The sequence below is a fragment of the Lonchura striata genome, chromosome 10 (assembly GCF_046129695.1).
Source record: "Lonchura striata isolate bLonStr1 chromosome 10, bLonStr1.mat, whole genome shotgun sequence".
Classification (NCBI taxonomy): Eukaryota; Metazoa; Chordata; class Aves; order Passeriformes; family Estrildidae; genus Lonchura; species Lonchura striata.
Window position 1 is genome coordinate 22486636 of NC_134612.1, and position 21211 is coordinate 22507846.

Consider the following 21211-nt stretch of genomic DNA (forward strand, 5'->3'; position numbering starts at 1 on the left):
TCTGAGTTGGATGACCTCACAGACAACAGGTCAGTGAGTGGGCACCAAAGGACTGGGCAGGACTCAACCCTGCCTGGTGCCTGCCAGGTCTGGGTGCTGCTGGAGGAGCCAGGAGCAGCAGGTGGGACATATTCAGGCTTCCAGGCTCCTCCTCGGCATCATCTTCATCACACTCCTGAGCTAGAAGGGCTGATCTGAAGCCAGATCTTCTCAAATGAGGACAGAACCTTGTTTAGGAATGCTTTCACAAAGGCACACATGACTAGCCTGGAGCCAGCTCCCTGCCCAGGCTGGGTCTGTTTGTTCTGGCACCCAGCTCCCACCCAGCTCCTGCACACAAAAATCCATTGCCCACTTCCCACTTTTACCCATTTGAAGTGTTTTATACTTTTGGTTGTCTTAAGCTCTTCAAACTTCAAAAAGGATTTTTTTTTTTTTTAAGATTTTATCTCATATGAAGAGACGGAAAAAAAAAAATATTTTATAAGGAAATAGGCAAAAGCATTGTCAGAATGCTCAAAACTGCTTATGTTCCCACAGTACTTGCAGCCACACACAGAACTTCTTGAACTACCAGATCAGTGCATGACCAAGAAGGGAGCCACTGAGTGCATGAGAAGGAAGTGACTCAGACTGAAATTCATAAAGGACAGCATGAATGGGACAGGATTTCCGCTTACAGCTCTTTTTACATGGCAAGGCTCCTTTACAAAGAAAAAACCTACCCACAAAAAACATAACCCTGCTCCCTCCTGTCCCATTCAGTTTTTAAAACAGCTCTGTGGAAAAGCTCCAATATGGATTTTAAATCAGAATCCCAGTATCAAACCTCCAAGCCTTCTACCTGTACAAAACACCATCCATCATGCTACCAGAAACACCCAGAAGAATTGCTTAATTTTCAGCCACTTATGAGTAGTTTGTTTTTTAATTTTTTGCCTTAAAACAGCCTATTTCCAACGTAACTGGAAATCTTTATTTACAAGTGCACCACCCAACACAGCACAATGCAGTCAATGAAAAAGGGCAGAATTGCACTTATATCCCAAATCTGAGACCGTAAATTTGCTAGTAAAAAGAGGATGTTGCTGTTACAAAACCACCCTGGGATAAAGGTGCATTATAGAAGCACCAACTTATTTTTAATGTACCATCGTGCTGTACAGAGTGCAGAGGTGCACAGGCTGAATCCACAACTGGAGAGGTGACTAAACAATAATTTAACAATTATCCAGAATAATTTACTTAATTTCAGTACTGATCACATTTGGAATTGATGATCAATAACCCCACTTCTTCTACCAGTGGTGAATCTGGGGAACCCTACCTTTGATATTGGCAGGAAGCTGGAAGTTATTGATACATGGCAGAATTTTCCTTGAGCACTTACTCAAAACTCATGGGCATAATACATGAGAGTAGATTTGGATGGAAAAGTACATTTAAAATTAAGTATCACACAGTACTGTGATTTTTTTCAGGAAAAGGGTCGAGTTGTCCTTGCTTTGTATGCTGGACATTTTTTTCAATATTATTCACATGATCCCAGAATGATTTGGGATGGACCTTAAAGATCCTCTTGCTCCAGCCCCTGCCATGGGCAGGGACACCTTTTACTATCCCAGGCTGCTCCCAGCCCCATCCAACTTAGCCTTGGACACTCCCAGGGATGGGACAACCACAGCTTCTCTGTGCAGCCTGTGCCAGGCACTCCCCATCCTCACAGGGAAGAATTCCTCCCCAATATCCCATCTAACCCTGCCCTCTTTCAGTCTAAAGCCATTTGCCCTGTCCTGTCACTCTGTGCCCATGTGAGAAGTCCCTCTCCAGCTCTCCTGTAACCTCTTTAGGGGCTCTAAGGTCTCCCCCCTTCCCCAGGCTCAACCCTCTCATTCTGTGTGGATAAGGAAGGTGTTCCATGCCCTTTATTGTTCCTGCAGCCCTGTAATAAGCTCAGCCCCAGCAGAGAGGTTGTGCTAAGGAAGGAGTAACACACCCCTCAGAGAAATCACTACCAAGGAGCAGGACCAGCATCACCTTAAGCACAGGGGCAACAGATCCAAGAACAGAAACTCCCATCCTCCCTGTCACAAATCCCTGTGGGGATCATCTTTCCCTGCTGACTGAAGCAGATGCCCCAATTGCCTCTCTGAGCATCAGCTCAGGACAGCTGGGACTGCAGGAAGAGGTGCCCCTGGCGAGCTCCCACCCACACTTCCAGCAGCTCCCAAACTTTGCTCTAGCCATCCCAATCCCTGAGGACAGCAATCCCTGCCAGGCTGCAGCACTGTGTACTGACACAGGCTGTTCTCTGCAGCAAGCAGAGCTCAGGCTGTGCAAGCGCCTGCTCCAGCTGTGTCTGGGGCTCCTAAAGCCCCTCCCTTGCCAGCAGCTGGATCCTGGGATTGCTCCATCATCCAAACACCCAAAAGAAGCCAGTTCCACTGCAGGAGCACACACACCCCGCAGCCAGATAGGAAATGATAGGCCATCAAGCATATCACAATCCCAATTCAAAAATCCAAGCAAACAAAGCCCTCAGCTCCAGCTCTCCTTCACCTTACTCCAAGTTTTACTGCAAATTCATACATTCCTACTCCCCTCCTCAAGAGTTCTTTGGTTAAGTGGTTTTCTAAATAAAGACTTAAAGACAAGTTTTATACATATATATACACGTTTTTATATATTTATGTATCTAAAAATAGGTTTTCCAGGCTATTCTGCAATTTTGGAAGCAGCCACACAGCACCATCAAGTTTTTAACTATTAGTAAGCTGAACAGATACACATCCACAAAACCTGTAAGTTTAAATCCCTTTGCTACTTGTTGCTTCTGGCACATTCATTTTTTCTGACTATTCTAAAAACTGTCATCTTAGCATAAATCAAATTAGCAACTGTGCTCAGACTGCTGTTAACTCTCACCCTAATTACCTGTGTGGCAGGTTAGTCAGGTATTCATCAACAAATCCCCAAATAATTAAAGAAGAAACAGAGAAAGAAAATACAAAGCAACAGAAGAACAAGCATTAGAAGCTTGTAAATATCAAGTGGGAATTCATTTTATTTTAGGGAGCTGCTTCATGACAGCCTTTAAGAAACCTCTGTGACCTTTCTGCAGAACTCTGAATGTAAGTTTACATGTATGACTACAATAACACACTGACGCCAAAAACCTCACATTCGAGCCCACAATATCTTCCATTTTTTTCCTTTTAATATGAAAAAAATTCTCCCATTCCTGCTTTGACCATGGACTTGCTGCAGAGCAGTTGGTGTGACTCCCGGGCTGCCACTTTGGGGTGCAGATGCAGAACCTAATTTGAAGAGGCAGGAGGATGGGATAAGGGATGTTATTTGCACAGGCTGCTGTTAGGGACATTTCCACAGCTGGGGGAGGTCTCCATCCTTTGCTGTCCCCATTTGAAGGCATTCTCTGGCTGACAGGACTGGGTGTGTTTTAGCCTTGACTCCACTGATTTTCTTGGCATTTTAAAAGCCCTCGTGCTCTTCAGCTGCAGCACAGCAGACCAGTCCAAGGAAACACATTAGACAAACACAAGGGTTGCAGGAAACCCTTAGATAAGATGCTTAAATGATTTCTAGATTATTTCAGAAGTGATCAGCCAGGCTGACTCAGTACCCACTGAACTGAAATTGTAAGACTATACTTTTTTCCAGGTCTTTCACACACGTGCTTCAAACACCTCAAGTATTCCACCTCAAACAAACACCTAAACATAAATAAGAATACTAATAAGCTGACTGGCAAGAAATAACTAGAAAGTCTAATGCAGTGATTCATTTTCTTGGATTACAGTATTCCCAAATACTGCTCCTTGCTAATTCTAAAGACCCTGAAGCACATCTGCAAATCCTCATTCCTTACCATTTCAGCAGCATCTTTCCCCCTTTTTGGCTATTGATACAGGTAATTTTCATGACTATTTCTTTAAGTTATGTCTCACATGTAAAAAAGTACAGAACCATATAAATATACACTATAGATAGATCATGGAAAACCTGTGTTTTATGCATAAACTAACTCAAGATATTTCAGAGTGTGCTACATTATGAAAATCCTGGACATGCTGCTTTGGGTACTACATCACAGTTTGTTCAGGCAGCTGCTGCTGTAGCAGTCAGCAAAGAGACAAGCAGAGAGGAGAAAGGCAGATAGATATAAGGGACTATAGCAAGTTACTAAACGAAATTTAGGGAGAACTGTGTGCAGAATAGCTTATGATAAATGAGATTTTATTATGGTAAAACACTGGGTTGTTCACCTAAAGTTTTAAATGGCATGTCTCTAAAAATGTTGAAGAAAATGATTTCAAAAGTAGCCAGACTTATTTTACCACTATTTCCAATGGCTAACATTAAGAAATTTCTTCTTAGTTCTGTTTTCAACTCATCTTGCTTTCACTGAATTTTTACATTTAAAAAAATCTGTTTTTTCAGTCATCACCTCTGAACTTTCTAATAACTTTACAAGGTTAACCTATGATATTCAAAATACTGGTTCCTAGTAGTCAGATTTTGGTTACAGCTTAATTGTCCATGAAGATTTTTGCGAAGTGCCAAGATGCCTCTCCAAAAAGCAAAATAAAACCAAGACCTCACCCATAAAACACATTTCTGCTTCCAACAGATAAAAGGAGACTGATGCTGCATCTACCAAGGGATCAGTCACAAAAGATGGGGAGTCCCTGGGCTCACCTTACAAAACAAGCACAGCCCAGCGTTGGGATTTAAGCTCACACCGTATTAACGCGTGGGTGGGAGTGTTTCTTGGCACGGCCACTGGATCCACACAGAGGAGGTCACAAGCCGGAAAGGTGCAATAAAAAGGAATGAAAAATAAATAAATAAAGCCCTCTTTTTACCATGTGGGTCTTGCTCATTGGACTTTGGGCTGCTCCTTGCTCTGCGCTCCGGTTTCTTCAGGGCCGGGGCTCCCCCGCCGCCGCTGCTGGCCCCGTTGTGGCTCTTGGCGTAACCATTGTACACGGTGGTGCAGCTGCCTATGTGGCTCTTGTAGATGGAGGAGGGAGGGCTGTTCAGGCGGTTCTGCCGGTCGATCTGCCTGTCTTTGAGTTTTTTGTGCTGTGGTTTGCTGTACTGATCTTCCCTGGTGATGTAGCTGGACATCCCATATAGTGGTATGATTTCTGAAAGGGAACGGTTCACCCGCGTTAACTCGGAACCACAAAAATCACTGAGGGGGTTTTTTCCACAGAAAACCTGGTCATCTCCAAATGAAATTACTCCAGCTGATTCTGGAGTTTTTTAAAAACCTTTTTATAATGATTCTGTATTAACTGTGCTCCTTTGATGACAACATTTTACTTTGGATAAGCGTGTAAAATACCACTATTAGGGTGATGTTTTTACCCTCCTTTTCAGGCTTTGTTTTTCAGGGACACAGATTACAAGCAAAAATCCAGACAGAACTGATCTTTTGGAAAAAGCCTTCATAAGCTCAGAGCAATTTAGCATTTTCTTCCTCAGGGGTTGACTGGACAGAACAAGCTGAGATGTGCTGGTTCCAAGCTGCCAACCCTGGATTACATGCAATTTAACTTCCCAGTATAAATAGACTTAACTGTCGTGTCAGTTGTGCTGCACAAGGAGAGAAGTGCAACATGAAGTAGAAGCTTTGGGAATTAAAACTATCTTTAAAAAGTTTGAGAATTATCATAAATATCATGTACATTCTTTGGATACACTTCATTAAATACAATCCCCACTTCCCCCTCCAACGATGACTCTCTTAAACTAAGGCAGGTCAGCTTGCAGGGATAACAGTATTTCCTGATTTTTTCTGTAATTCAATTTTCCTTTTTGTGCTTTACTTTGAGTGTGAACCTTGAAAATATCATGCCCATAAAAATGGATAGCTCTGGATAGCTAAAGCCCCTCACTCAGGATATTAAAGGAGGCTCCAGCCATGCAACAAAGGCACTCTCCAAGTTCTCCACCTCATTCCTACTCTTGGTTCCCTCAGCCCTTAAACTTTGCTGAACACAGGTGTGAAAAGCCAACCCCAGTCCCTTCCTCCCAGCTCACCTTGCTCTCCATATATTGTTGGGGGAAGATGATGCTGTGGGAAAAACTGTGGTGGCATGTCCCCAGGTCCAGTGACAGGAGGGTAAAACGCTGTGTGGGAGTTGTGGATGAAGTGGGGATGGTGTGCCAGGTAGGGGGGTAGGTGGTGGGTTGGTGAGATGGCCGAGGGGTAGCTGGGGGGGAAACACTCCGGAGACTGCGGCGTCACCACCACCCTCCGGACGCCCGTGCTGTCTTCTATCACCTGCAGAGAAAGCAGCACGTTAGGCAGCATCTGAACCAGACACACCTCTGAAACAGGCTGTTTGCAGCTTGTCTTCCCACTGCAAAACAGCTGGCCATGGGATTTAGCTTCATGAATAAACACAATTCTAAAATTAATATCAGCAGAAATAACCGTGGCGGTGATGTGGCTTTTCCTGGAGACTCAGATATCCACACTAATCACTGGGAGCTGTACTGCTGCTAGTGATAACTATGTGGGTTAAGGGACAGAATAAATAACCTGCATTTAGGGAAGAAAACAATTGAAAAAGGAACACAAAGCACCAAAATAAGCATTCTCTTTGGGACTGACCTTACATTCTGCCCATAAAATTTCTACCACAGCATTTTGACAGTGCCCTGAGAACGGAGTTAGGAACACTTTGGAAAGCAGCTGGCAATGCTGTTGTGGAGAGGCTGTGTGTGTGCACACAGACATGTACTCTGCAGGAACCTGCTGTGCTGGCCTACATGTGCAAAGGAGCTGCGCTGTTCATAACAGGTAGCTGCTCAGGACAAATCCTAGGGCAGGGGGTTTGTTTCTGTTACAGAGCTGGTCTATACATCCACACAAATCAGCTCTGGGATATGCATAACTTGGCTCCTAACACCACAGGCAAAGCATGTAAAAACAGATGTAGGAAGGTGGAAATGTGCTTAGGCTGAAAAATGTTTTTCAGGTTATAATTTTTCCAGAGTTTTATTTCTGGAGAACAGTCAACCAGCCAAATTTCAATCCAGACTTAGGAACCAAGCTTTTCTTGAAGCTCATCCAAAAAACTTCTGCCATTTCTTAAATTAAAAAATACAACCACGTAAGAACCATTACTATCCCTTTGACTCTGTATGCTGGCATGCAGGTAGGAAAGCATGAGGGAAGCATCATTTAATTTCACACAACAAACAGGTTGCCGAGAACCTCATTTTCTCCAAACTGACTGATGGCACACAGATGGAGCAGTATCTGTGATGAACATGTTGTATGAGATAAGTGAACGTGTGTGGGAACCCAGCACATCCCTCTGGCTGCCCTGGCTGTCTCCAGACCCTGGCACAGGGCTCAGAGACCTTGGCAAGAAGTCAAACACACCTGTGGCTTCGATTTTAGCCCGTGCAAAAAACTGCCAACTTTGTATGAGGAATTACAAACCACAAGGGTTTGAGTAGTGTGACAGTAAAATGAACACAGGGTGGAAAAGTAGAATTTTGGGGTTTTTAGAATGGGGTTCGAGGGGACAAGATGGAGGGATTTGGGCATGTCCTGACCTTCTTCTTCTTGTCTTCCATTTCTTGCTGTAACGGTGACACTTTTCTATTGGTTTAAGGTAGAGATTCACAGTCTAACATAAATGATAGATATCGGCACATTATTGTAAACATAGCACACGTCGTTTTTGGTATAAAATGCAAACACTACCTCAGAGGGCAGACAGAATGCCATGGCCAACTTGCTGGACAGAACTCAGCAGGTCAGAGAGAGAATGTTATAGATAAGGGAAAATAAACAACCTTGAGAAGTCAACCCTACACATTTCAGACTCCTTTGGCTGCACGGGCTGGGAAATGAGGACTTTTACACTTTTGGGGTCATCCCCACACCCAGACCCTGAGAAACGTGCACCAAAGGCACCCACTGCAAGATGCTGCCACTCTCAGCTGATTCCCACACCATCAGCTGGGGTTATCCATCCCCCAGCAGAAGAAACTCTGCTGTGGATTGCCCACACTCCAGTGGCTCTCATCGCATGCCAGTGTCTTTACTCTAAACCACAGGGAGGAATCTGCACTCTGGAGCAGAAGAATGGCACAGGCACGTGGCTGTTTGTGCCACCTGTGCCACACAGGACCAGCCCTGCCTGGGGGCAATGCCCACAGCCCCGAGCAGAACAGCTCCAGCAAACACCAGCTCCTGCCTCAGGCATCAGCTGAGCAAGGTACCACAGGGGAAAAATCCACTCAGGAGTGGCTGACCCAGTTTTTCCCCCAGGCCATGTGTGCCCTCAGGTTCTGTGCACTTACTCCTGTTAGCTATGGAATGTGACATAGACACAATTTCTCTGGCTTGGTTGGCCTCTACAGAAGACAATTTTATATAGAAAGTTATTTCAGTCACTTGTAACATTTCACAATAAAAAGGCATTGCTTGCTGAGTAACCAAAATAGTAATTGTTTGGCTTAACATGCTTGATTCTACCCTCAAAATTTACGACTTCCCCTAGCAATTTGTCAGCTGCCAGCTTTAAATTTCAAAGACTTTACAGAGTCCTCAGAAGACAGCTGAATCTCAGAGATTTAGGCTATCACATCCTTTCAACTGCTGCATTTTCAGGCTTCCCATCTCTGCTACTGGTTCTGCTCCACAGCATCTCTTATCCTGCCAGGTCTCAAACCTGCACTCTGAAATCTGGAAAACAGGAAAATCCTTTTCCATTTAGGACATATTCAAAAAACAGAACTATTTGTCTAGGACTGTGCACAGAAATGCTGCATTTAACCCTCAGACTCGGATTATGCTGTAACTTAATTGAGAGAGCAAGTTCCTACATCCTGATGTGAGAGGTTTTCATTGTGGCTTTAACTAGTCCAAGCCTCAAAGCCAACTCCAAGCTCTTATCTCTGCATCTAGACCAGCTCCACGTGCCTTTTGTGCTCTGGTGAAAGATGAATATTTTAAGGAACAGATTTAGACAGAAAGCTTGTACACTGAGCAGCACATAATGTAAACCATATTTTAAATTATTAGGATTCAGCTTCCTGAACTATCATCTATAAAGCAGGAAGGAAAGCTCAAAGCTTTGACAGGACAGAGTCCTGTCAAAGACCTTTTTGATGAAATTACAATTACCCTGCTAGATGAAGCTATAAAATATCAACAGGACTGAGAGAAGCCAGAGATGAGGGGATAGAATGGAAAATTTCAGTTGGGAGGAACCTACAACCACCAACTATTCCAACTCAAATGATGAGCCAGCCTTCCAAGTTACTTTAGTCAAAAAGCCAAGACACTAATATCTTTTATTTGTTTCCTCCCAGGCCATGAACGCTGACAGCATTTTTGTTATTCCATGTGCAGGCATGACAAATAAACACAAAAACACAGGGGACCCTGCAAAACCCACTTTGTTTCCCAATCCTACAGGGCATTTCTCTCTCAGCTAGGAATTATTGATATACATGTACATTTCTGAAGGTATACATACAATCTTTAAATACACTATTCTGTCCTTAACAAATCAAAGTTGGCAATCTGATTTATGTGTTCAACTTCACTATTTTAAGAAGAAATCTGCAATTCTTTTTATCTGCTTAAAACCATTTGTCACAAAAATCATAAATTCATCTGGAAATTGCTAAACTGTCTCTATTTCGGTGCCAAGAATCAATAAAATCCTAATCCCTGTTGAGGTCTCTAGATGCAACGGGAATATTAAAAGTAATTGCTATTACTAATCTTAGCACATTATAGTTAGAGAAAACAAATATCTCTGGTCATTTGGCACCTAGAGATGAACTTTCATTATTTTGTGGGGTTTTTTCCGAACAGTTAGTAGGTAAATTGGTTTTTGCTGGTATTTTTTGTGCTTGCTGGTATAAATGGCATGCCATCTAAATAACAATACTATTATAGCATAGTTCTGTGTGGGTTTTTTTCCCATATTTTAGGGAGCTTAATTGCTACATGAGGTAGGTGATGATCTTTCAGGGCAGTCTGGGTTGACATTACTCATACACAATAAAACTGCCTCCCCCATTGGTTACCACATTTGGGGAATGCCATTTTAAATGTTATTTGTTTTCCAGTGAAGATATCACTGTAGTAACTAGAGATAATTCACTTATTCAAAGTACATCACACTGCTCCATGTTGTCTAATTTTTCTTCACTGAAATTTAATATTACACTCTAAGGAAAAAGGCATGCTAATTGCACACAAGTAAATTGGGTCTGTATTTTGTGAGATCCAGTTAAAGAAACAGCCAACCTCATTTTGTAACACACCTTTACTGTATGAGTTTATAAGGTAATATGCAAGTAATTTCCACTTACTTAAAAAAAAAAACAAACAAAAAAACACCCCAAACAACCCTTATTTCACTTAAATTTAATATGCTAGATTCAGCAAGGACATCTGGAACATGGCCACTGGGTGGACCACAACCAATACTTTACAAATTTCATAAACTAATTTGAAGCTTCAATCATAAATCAATCTATACCCAAAAACAGTACAGAATGAGCTCATCCACAAGGCACTTGGATGTCAACATTTTATTTATTCATTTAATTTCTTAAAGATGCCAATCCGAGTTCACGCCAGTCATGGCAAGTTTGCAGCACTATCTTTAGAATCCATCAGTATTAAATGAAATACCAAATTAAATCTACACCTTCAATGTGGAAAACTTACAGATAAACATCTAGAATGCTGGCAAGCATGTTGGGGTAATTCAAATCTAGAATGATACAGTTCTTCAGGACCACTGCCCATGAACTCAAAAGGATCATCACTTCATGGCTTGCTCCATATGAGATCTGCACAACCTTCCTTCTGTTCAAAGCTTTAATGAGGATCATCAAGGATCCTCATTAAGGAGTCAAGGATTGATGACTCCTCAATCCTTGAGGAGTCATCAAAGATTGACTGCAATCCAAATAAAGAACACCCAGAGCAGCTCTGTGAGCAGTAAGTCACAGAAAAACAAGGAGATTGTCACTAAAACCTGATGCTAGCCAAACATGCTTTTGGAGAAGAACCCCTCTCTTAGAGGACAGCATGTACCCAGGACCAAGATCCTGATTTTCAAGGATGTGATACATTTCCTACCATTTTAAATGTCATTTAAAGATATTCCTCTTCCCAGAAGTTATGCTTTAGTTCTGTCAAATGCCATGTACTTGGTGCAGGAATATTGAACTGAAGGACCATGGCTCAAATTAAAAACTTCAGACCATAGAAGTCCTATGGCCAAAGGAGGTTCTTCAATACATCTGCACCTCATGGTCCAACCAGTAAATTTGTCCTTGAGTCTTAAAATATCTGTGGCAGAGAGCTCATATCAACAAACCTGTAAATAAAATCAGAAGTGGAGTTTCATGCCAAATTTTTGTGTCCAACTACAGACAAATTCTCAAATTCAGTTGAAATTGCTCCAGATTTATTTCAGAGAGAGCAGTCCTCAGTCAGTAGCACTAAACAAACACAGTAATGATTTTTGATGCTTCCATTTTTCCTGATTAGAACACTTCATACCCTCCTCCACTCCTCACAGACATACACTGAAAAGCAGGAACAACAACCCATGAGGCTGTCCCCAAATTTAACACCTTGGCCTCCAAATCCTTAATCTCACTTAACAATTGAAATCAAAAAAGTTGACATAACATACATTTAATGCAGATTTCTCTGCCATGTCAGCTTCCAGAACCAAGTTTTACAGCAGGGGTTTTGCCCACCAAGAGCACAGCAGGGAACTTCTCCTCTCATTTATATTTAACTAGCCCTTAGCCCACAAAGAATTGCAGGGACGTGAACCCTGATCTGATAGCTCATATCTGCCAGAGGTGCACAGAGGTTTGTCTGCTGAAAAGATAATGCAAAATACTGTCTCTTTCAAGAGCTGGTCTTTTGAGAGCAAAACCATAGCATGAAAGAATTGAACTGGTGGCGTGCACTTGTTTTCTATTATTTTCCTGGATCATTTCCTGCCCTGGCTAAGCCTCATCATTGGGAACATCTCCTTAACATCAGCAAATGCAGCTTCTAGTCACAATTATTAACGTGGTCCTTGAAGTCTAGAAAGAGAGTCTGTGTGCTGCTTCCAGTGGGGCTGACCTTGCAGGGCTCACATCCTTCTGCCAATTTTTCCAAAAAGGTGATGAAGCACCACATTAATCCAGGGTTGCAATCATTCGATAACTCATGTAATATACAGGGCTAACACAGCTCACACAGGCTTGGCATAACAAAATGGAAATAAGATTTCATGCCTTGTTTTTTTATAGGCACTGGTGCTACTCCACAGGGGTATTGCTTTCTGCCTGACTCTTAGATGTACACTTTGGGGACAAATGAAACCAAATAATCAAATATATTTTGATGCATATCACAGAGTGCATTAATTTGCTTTATGGTCTTCCCTTTGATGTGTTAAATTTAAGTTGTGTTCTAATTGCTTATCATAAAATAATGGGTTTAACTATGAAGCAATAGACAAAAGCAAGAGCAAAAAAGGCAGAGACATTTATTACAACAAAGAGCTAGTTTCATTACTACAGACTTTCAACTCCTATTTAATAGGAAGCAGTCTGACAGGCAAGAGGCTCACCACAGAACAGAACACACATTCCGCTGCAGAAAAGTGCAGAATACAGAGTTTTCCCCCTATAACTTTACAACATATTTCCAGCTCCCTGGAAAAACTGCTTCAGAAGAGGGGTTTTGGTTGGATTTTTTTCTTGTTAAGAAACCACTTAAAGGCTTCTTTAGTGGAATTATTATGGTGCCCCACAAAAAGCTTTACAGAAGAACTGGGCTCAGACAGAGATACAGCTGGAAGACTTTCACCCCTCTGGTTTGGAAAGCATTCCAATTATATATACCCAACCATTTATCTCAGCACAGAGGTGGAGAGGTATAAACATTTTAATATTAAAAAGGTGTTAAAAGTTATTTCAAAGGAAAAATAAATCTTTATTTATAAACCTCTGCATGATATGAGCCAGTCTATTAAATTAGGTAAGCCCATGAGGAGCATTAGGCAGCAAATGCTGTCTCAAAACTCCAACCACTCCCCTTGGGAGGGCTGAGGAGCACAAGGACCACCCTGACATCCTGCCCTCTCTCCTAGGCTTGCTAACAAATTCCCTCTTACTTGAAGTGTGTTTTCACTCTGTTCAGAAGTCAAAATACCACAGAGTGATTGCAGTATTTTGTGGGATTTAAGTATGACGCCATCCACAATTTTTCAGAATTACACAAACTCACATGTTTCCTGGGGAGGGGAAGAGACTCCAGGACATCATTTATTTTCTGCTTAACAAGATGCCAAACTATATCTATCAAAAGTTCTTATGCGATTCATCAAGGATATCTGAAATACTTCATGCACTTTTAAAGAAGCTTTTGGTCCAGGTCTCAAGGAAAATGGTGACATTATTGGATTTACTGTATTGTTCACAGCTGTTATGCCTTATGTCAATCTTGAATTTTGTTCTTTTATTTTTTTTTTTCCCTTACCTCAGAAAGAGTCCAAGCTTTGCAGAAGATGGAAGGAACAGACTGGTAAGCTGGGGTTATTACACAGAAGAGCAGTAGCTTTTCAAAAATTCCAAAACCCAACAGCTTTGCGAAACTTTGTTCATTTTTTCCATAAATAGATAGTTAAATCACATTTATTCTTGAAAACACACCAAAACCCCCAGTTCTTGGTATGCTGCAGGATTTCTGCTGGGAAGATATGGAGGATCAACTGTGTATTTTATAGCTAGAGTGGCTCCTTCTCTCACTTCCATGGTCTCCTACCCCTTCTGAGTGTCACACAAGAACTTGAGGCATTGCCCAACATCAAGACTTCTCCCCCTCTCACAAACAATCCAAGCTGCATTTACAGGCTCAGACTGTGTGCAGAGCTTTTGCTGGTGCTCCAACCCCAAATCTACTCCAAATGCCAGGGTGGGAAGGTGCACATCCCTGGTCACTTGTGCACATGTGGGTGGTACTATCAGTCACGTGCACAAGGCATTAAGACATGTCTTACCATTTCCATTAAAACTTCTAAATTAAACTTCAACCAAGTAGACTTCTCTGTGTGGACCAATGCTTTTGCTTTTACATTTTAAAATTTTTATTATTTTATTGATAAAAGTTTTAATTCTTCAAGAAGCATACCTGTGAGATATAACCGGGAGGCACATGAATAGGGGGAATGGATCCATTGGGTGACATCATGGGAACCTCTGCTGGTCCTAATAGAAAGAGAGTAATAAGATATCAGGTTTTTTTCAGTTAAAAAAATAGCATAATGGCTTAGAAAAGGTTAAAAATAGCTTGATTTTTGAAGCCTGCAATAACAAAATGAGCAGCTCCACTAATTTCTGGTAAATGGAAAATGCCTTGTGCCATCATTCTGAGAATAAGATCATTGTTCAATGACTTTACCATATATTCTGCTGAAATAATATTTTCATCATAAAACAGCTAGAACACAGACTTTATATTACCCACTGATCAACTTATACAGCATTAAGCAGTAACACAATATGTTCTTTAGCAGCCCACAATTCCTATATTGAACTCTGTTTAAGTTATTCTTGTCAAAGACATAGGAGCAGGGAACAAAGCAGAAACTGTGTAGCCTGGAATTAGGCAGCTCCCAAGGAAAGCGTCCAATTGTAGCAAAAAAAGAAAAGTCACATATGTGAAAAACTATCTATCTATTTAAGAATGCACAAAGACCAAATTCATTATCTCAGCTATTCAGACTAACCTTGGAATGTGGTTATACAAGCAAGAAGCTTATGGTTTCCACTCTGAAATCCAGCCCTGAACATGCAAGTTCCATTTTGAGGCACTGAATACAAGTACAACAAAGCAAGTGCCATAACCACTGTGCTTCTGGAAATGGAGCCTTACAGCTAAAAGAAAGTGTCTAGATAAAATGGAAATAGTTCTCTCAACTGCTCACTGATTCACCCATTAACTCTGGGAACATCACATGGAGCAGTCAGTAAAATGAACCCCCCAAACATCAGACAGATGTTTGCAATCAGAGTTTACTGCTTGGAAAAGAAAAATGAATTTCATTCCTTCCTTATTACATATTAAAATCTGACACTGAACTGTTAATTAGCCCATTTGCCCCCATGGTCCAATTCCTGAGAGGAGCTCAGCAGGACTCTGCTCCTTGTCACTGCAAACTGAATTTCAGCTTTGACTGACAACACAAAAGGAAACTCCATCACCTTCTCTGATGGAGAAGCCATCCAACATCTCCAAACCATATCACATTCTAGGGAAGGAAGCTGAACACTAAAACATATGAAGCACTTCAGGCACAGATGGGATGCAATGGCCTGTAGGAGTGACTGCTCCTAAAATTTAGGCTAATCTAATGAAATCTCCAACAACAAACTGAGTCACAGTCTGTTGTCTGGTATCAGCAAAACCAGTCCACATAAGATTAGCAGTCATTCCCTCTCCAGCTGCATTTTTATACTCCTGCTGCTTCTGGTACAATCAGCAGAACTTCCCACCTCCCAGAATCCAAGTTACACACAGGAATCCATCTGAGTTATTTTTACCCCCTCTTATCTTGGTTTCTTTTCTCTATCCAGTTATTTACAGTCTAACCAGCCCCTACAGCTTTTACTGCTCACATCTAGGTTTGAAATATGCTAAACCATCATCAAGTGTAGAGGGAAAATGGGAACTCTGAAGCTTAAACTTAAATATTTTGGATCTGGTTTTGCTGGACTTCATACTTCCCTACACTTAACTATGTGGGGAACTTTACCTACACTACAGGCCCAATAAGAGGAAAAAAGTTTTTAGTTATAATTCAGTTCATATGGATTTGTCTCTTACCCTGTGACCCTCACAACAGTATTTGTCTCTCTAGACAGCCAACAATTTTAGTGTCAATGGAAAAAATTCAGCCTAAGCAGGATAAGATTATTGGGAAGGAGCTGCCAACTAAATGGCTGTATTTAAATCCATCAAAAATATGAAGTGACAATTGGTTCACAACAGAAATATTGTTTGAATAAATGTATTTTCCCAATCAAAAAAATCTCCACAAACTTCTTTTGAGTTTTTTATTTCTCTCTGAATCCACTTTACTCCGTACACACTGCCAAGTTTTGCTCCACAGTAAGCTGGACAGTTCATAAAAGGTAAAGGCTGATATTGTGAACGTGCAATTATGCTTTTTTTGGGATTTAATCCACACAGGATTATCTCAAGAGCTGTTCAGTTTTTCAGGACAGAACATGCTTGAAAATATGTAAAATTAATAGTTAACAGCTATACGATACATTCCTTGTCAGTGATTTCTCAAACTCAAAAACCTACAAGAAAAACTGTTGATATAAATTTAAAAATCCTGAGTTCACCATTTAAATAAACAATCATTTAAATATTGTATGTAGATGTTGCTCAGTAGAATGAAGCTTTATGCATAACCTGTTTCAGCCCCTCACCAAAACTTCTTACAGATGTATTGGGTAGTTGTTCTCAAAAATAGCAACTCTGACTTGGAATTAAACTTCAAAATGGAACAGCTTTGGAGTTTCTACACAGAGAGCAGATATACACAATAAATGAGCAGCACAGCATGCCTCATATCTGTCCTTCCAAACCTTGTGCCAACTGCTCATACGGAGTAGTGATCTACTTGCAGGAAGAAATCAAACTCCCACACTGATACTGTTGACTGTAACACTTCCACTCCAATAAAAAAAACTTAATATTGTGTTTTATCATCAAAACGTGCACCGTGCAAGATGAGTCTTAACCTTGCATATGACCCACAAACTGTTAAAGTCATTTGGATAACAGGTTTTAAAAGACTGACAGCCTGGTGATTTGCAGCTAGATTTTGTTTCCACTGCTTTGATTTCAGGGTTAGCCAAATGACTTTAGCACACACTACTGCATTCCGCTCATCAATGGTATCAAAACAACTTCAAGTGCTAGTAAAATAAAGACCCGACCCCCCCCCCACCTCCACAGCTCAATGAGTCTCAGTAATTATTAAAGATTCTTCTTGTTGTCCAACCATTCCTTAATTAACACTAAAACAAAACCATATCTTTTGTTTGGCTTGGATTTTGTTTATTTGGTTTTGGGGATTTTTTTTCTTTTTTTTTTTTTTTTCTTTTTTTTTTTTTTTTTTTAGTATTTTTTTGTTATTTTAAATAGTTTTGACCTATTAAAATGTAGAACTTTAGAGGAGGATGTTCCTCAGCTGCTTGAATTCACAGGTTGGAAGTACTGTATACTCTTGGGAATCACAACTTTGCAGGTTTTAATTGAAGCTTGTGGCTCAATATAAATTATTTAAAGGAGAAAATTTCCTTCCATTCCACCAGAGATGCTGCACACTGAAGCGAGCTCGCTGGATTACTTTTCAAACCTGTTAACAAATGCAGATTGTCTGCTGAGTTCCTGATGCAACTGAGCCAGCAGTGCTTGGCCACCTCTGCTGACAAAGCCAGTGGCCAAATTCCACCCCAGCTCCTTTCCCGGGAATGCAGCACATCTCCTCTGGCTCCTGGAGGGCTGCCCTGTCCAAAATGCAGGTGCAAGGCAATTATTCCCCTTCCTCTGGAAGAAGAGAAAAGCAGAAGCCACCAGGCTGGAGGCACCAATGTCCACCTCGCCAGGCCCCACTTGTCCCCAGCTGGCAGAGCAGTTTTCCTATTTCCAACACATAATATTTAACAGAATAAAACTTTGAATAAGTAAAAGAAGCAACTCAGTCTCATACAGTGGCAGAACTAATTAACACCTTGACACCCCAGTCTGAGCCTCTCCTCCTCTTCCCAAACACCTATTTCCTTTTGCTGCTCTGCCACCCCTCTGATGGCATAAAAGCTGATTATTTTAACCATTTCAAATAACCAGAAAGATTTTTCAAATGTATTTTCTTTTAAAAAACCACCTGCACACTCAGTCTAACAAAAATAACAACCACCACCATTCTATTCCTTCTTGTGCCATGTTTTATTGGACATCAAAACAGGGCTCTCTTCCACCTCAGTTCTCCCACTTGCCCTGGAAAGCAGAGATTGACAGTTCTTCTGGTCATTTTTATTCCTTCTGGAATAATGTCACAATGTACTTGAGAAAGTTCTGTCCCAAGATTTTCAAGGCTAATTATAGCCTGGGTTGCAACCCCTAACACTTTCAAAATTCTTGTACAAAACCAGTTTTGGAATAAGTATGCTTTTTTTCTTGTTCCCTGGTGACCTTTAATGCGTGCATTAAAGATCACTTTAATCAGTTTTCTTTCCTTAAATTATAGAAGCCAGAATCTGGCATTTCAGTTCCTCCAGCTACAGAAACACTTCTTTCCTATTTCTGTCCTTCCACATAACATCATAGGGCAAAAAAGTCATTTTGCCATTATCATGAGTGCTCAGAGAGCATTACTTTTCTTTATTATGCCCCCTGTAGAATATTTTTTCACATCTAGTTAGAGCACATGGGCATATGTTTTACAAAGAGTTTCTGGTGACTGTTTTGCAATTACCAGACTCTACCAGGCTTCTTTGCTCAAAGTTCCCATTCTGAAAGCAGTTAATGGAAGTTTCCTGAAGTTCAGGAATTTCTCAGCCCTGTTTCCAGCAAACACATGCCAATTTACCATTTCACACCACAATACCTGCACTAGCAGAGAAACAATATGAAATTAATTTTCAAACTCAAAATCAGTAAAGAATCCTGTACATTTTAATAACAAGAACCTACTGAACTAGCTAAGCGAAAAATTAAATCCAGGGAGGTAAATGCCTTAAATTTTATAAAAATTAACAGTTAAAATTAACCCATGAAAAATTATTCTGCCTCTCCCTGATCCACAACAGAACTGGTATCACATCTTTCACATGTGGCACTTCTCAGGAAGTAAATCTATGGAGCAAGAGGTGTGACAGAATGAAAAGAAGAGATAATTAAGGGCAAATTGGTCTGCTTTGCTAAAACAAATGACCCAGGGCTTGCTGACCTTGGCTGGGACCCAAGGGTTTGCATTTTCACATGGATGAGCAGCTGTTCCGGAACAATTTCCTCAATGAAACAAGCACAAACAGGCTCCCTGTCAGGCACACGTGTCTTCTCCCTCCACTTGGTTATTCTCAAAGCAGCTTACGGACTAAACAAGGTGATGACAAGAAAAAAAAAAAAAAAAAAAAAAAAAAAAAAAAAAAAAACAAAACAACACAACCCTGGATCCTTCCATTCATCTTCTCCCCTCCACAGCAGAGCTGTGGTGAGCATTCTTCCCAGCCTTTTGGCCACAGCCTGGAGCTCTTTGTTAGTATAAGCAAACATGAGCATATCAGAGCACTTGGTAAAAACCAATAAAACAGGATGCAAAGAGCTTTCACATACCACTATCACCACAATTTTGAACTGCACTCTCTCCTGGACAAGAACTAATTTGGCCACTAACTTAACTCTGTTCACCTACAGTACAAGGCAGAGTCAACTCCCAGGTGTCTGTTCAAGTTCCTAAGACAGGATCTTAAATCTGCTGATCAAGATCTAAATACTTTGTCCTTAGATCAGTGTGAATTTGTAGATTAAAGCAGCTCCACACTAGAGGGAAACGAGTAGCTTTAACAATATTAAGTGCTTGAAGGGTTGACAGCTTTAAAAAATACCTTTGGAGAAGTCTCAAATGGCAGAAAAAAGTCCCACTCATGCTGCATTCAAACTGCCAAAGGCAGGGTTGTGGAAGGTGCTAAAATAATGTTACCTGTGCTTTGATAAATGCTAAGGAACGTGTCCAGCACTTGGCCATCCCCACGGCATCAGCCCATGCCTGAGATAGGCAGCAGGCAGTTTTATCCTACAGTCTTATCCCTACAGACTTGTCAATAATTTTAAGAGGACCTCATGTACACACTGAGATGTGAATAAAAGGATGCCTGCCACATGCCCATTCAGAATTCTGGCACCTCGACTACTTATTTTCTATTCAGATCACAATTTAGTAGTATTAAGTGATTCATTCACCTTTGAGGAGTACAAAAACATTACCAAAAACCCTCAGGTTTAACAGAAATGGCTCCATGAATTTCAAATTATCTTGGATGCCACAACAAATACAAATGGTACAGCCTAAAAAAAAAAAAAAACCAAAACAACAACCAAAAAAAAAAAAAAAAAAAAAAACCCAAAAACAAATCAGCCTGAGAAATCCTGCAGGTGAATGGCTTAACCACTGAGTACAGCCACCTCCATATGTGCACACACAAGGCCTGACAGGGGAGATTGAAGCACTTTTGATGTAGGTAACCCTTCCTGAGCTCCTTGTGACTTCTATGACCACTTCATGCTTTTTTCTAAATCCCACAAATATAACAGCTCTTTACTCACTCCCACAGACTGTCAAGTCAATTTCCATAAATTTAATTAAAAATAAAATGCCAAACCAATGCATGTTATAAAAAACACATTGGTGTCTCAGAGTTCCAGTGCACAATCGTTATTAAGACCAAACTGCAAACCCCAAAGGCTGGAATGACACGTTCAGCCCTTGGACTCTGCAGCCACAGACCCGACAGCACCAGCCAGGCTCCAGTCTGGGTTTGACTGATGCTTTCAATATCAAACGCTTTGCAGACAAACTTACTCAACCAAACTGCTCAGAAACGCGTGCCAAACTCATCCAGCAGGCAGCTCCTGGAGAATTTTCTGCCTAATCTGCAGGACAGCACCTTTGCTGGTTACACTGGAGCCTCCTGGAAGGCGCTGGTGTGGCCGGAGCTGCTGCTGGAGCAGGAGGCTCGAGCACCTCCGAGCTGGAGTTAAACGACAGCACCCCAAGCTTTCATGGCAGAACCACAAGGTTCCTCCTCAGCAGCGTGCTGGTTTGCAATGTGTGTCTCCCAGATGTTGTGTTCTGGTTTGGGGCATATTCTAGAAATAATGCAGTAACCTGTAAAAACAGGAAATTAACTAAAAACTATCAGTTGCCCTGAGCATGCCCTGTCCAAAGTGACCACAGTGCTACAGCAGTCACACAGCAGCACTACCCCAGATAAATTCTGAGAGGAACTCAGAATAACTCACCACAGAACTACCAATTAATAATTTTCAAGCATCAAACGTTTTGTTGTTTCAAACATTAAGTGGTTTGAATTTGGAGATACT

General features: G+C 41.2%; 1 protein-coding gene across 1 annotated transcript in view; it reads right to left on the minus strand.

Annotated features, from left to right (window-relative positions):
- The window catches only part of FNDC3B (fibronectin type III domain containing 3B), a 188074-nt gene that overhangs the window by 81938 nt on the left and 84925 nt on the right, over positions 1-21211 (minus strand). The window contains exons 4-6 of the mRNA XM_021548251.2: positions 14222-14298; positions 6070-6313; positions 4887-5171 (exon numbers count right to left, since the gene is read on the minus strand). Of these exons, the coding sequence (XP_021403926.1) occupies positions 4887-5171; positions 6070-6313; positions 14222-14298 (606 nt within the window). The remainder of the gene's footprint in view (positions 1-4886; positions 5172-6069; positions 6314-14221; positions 14299-21211) is intronic.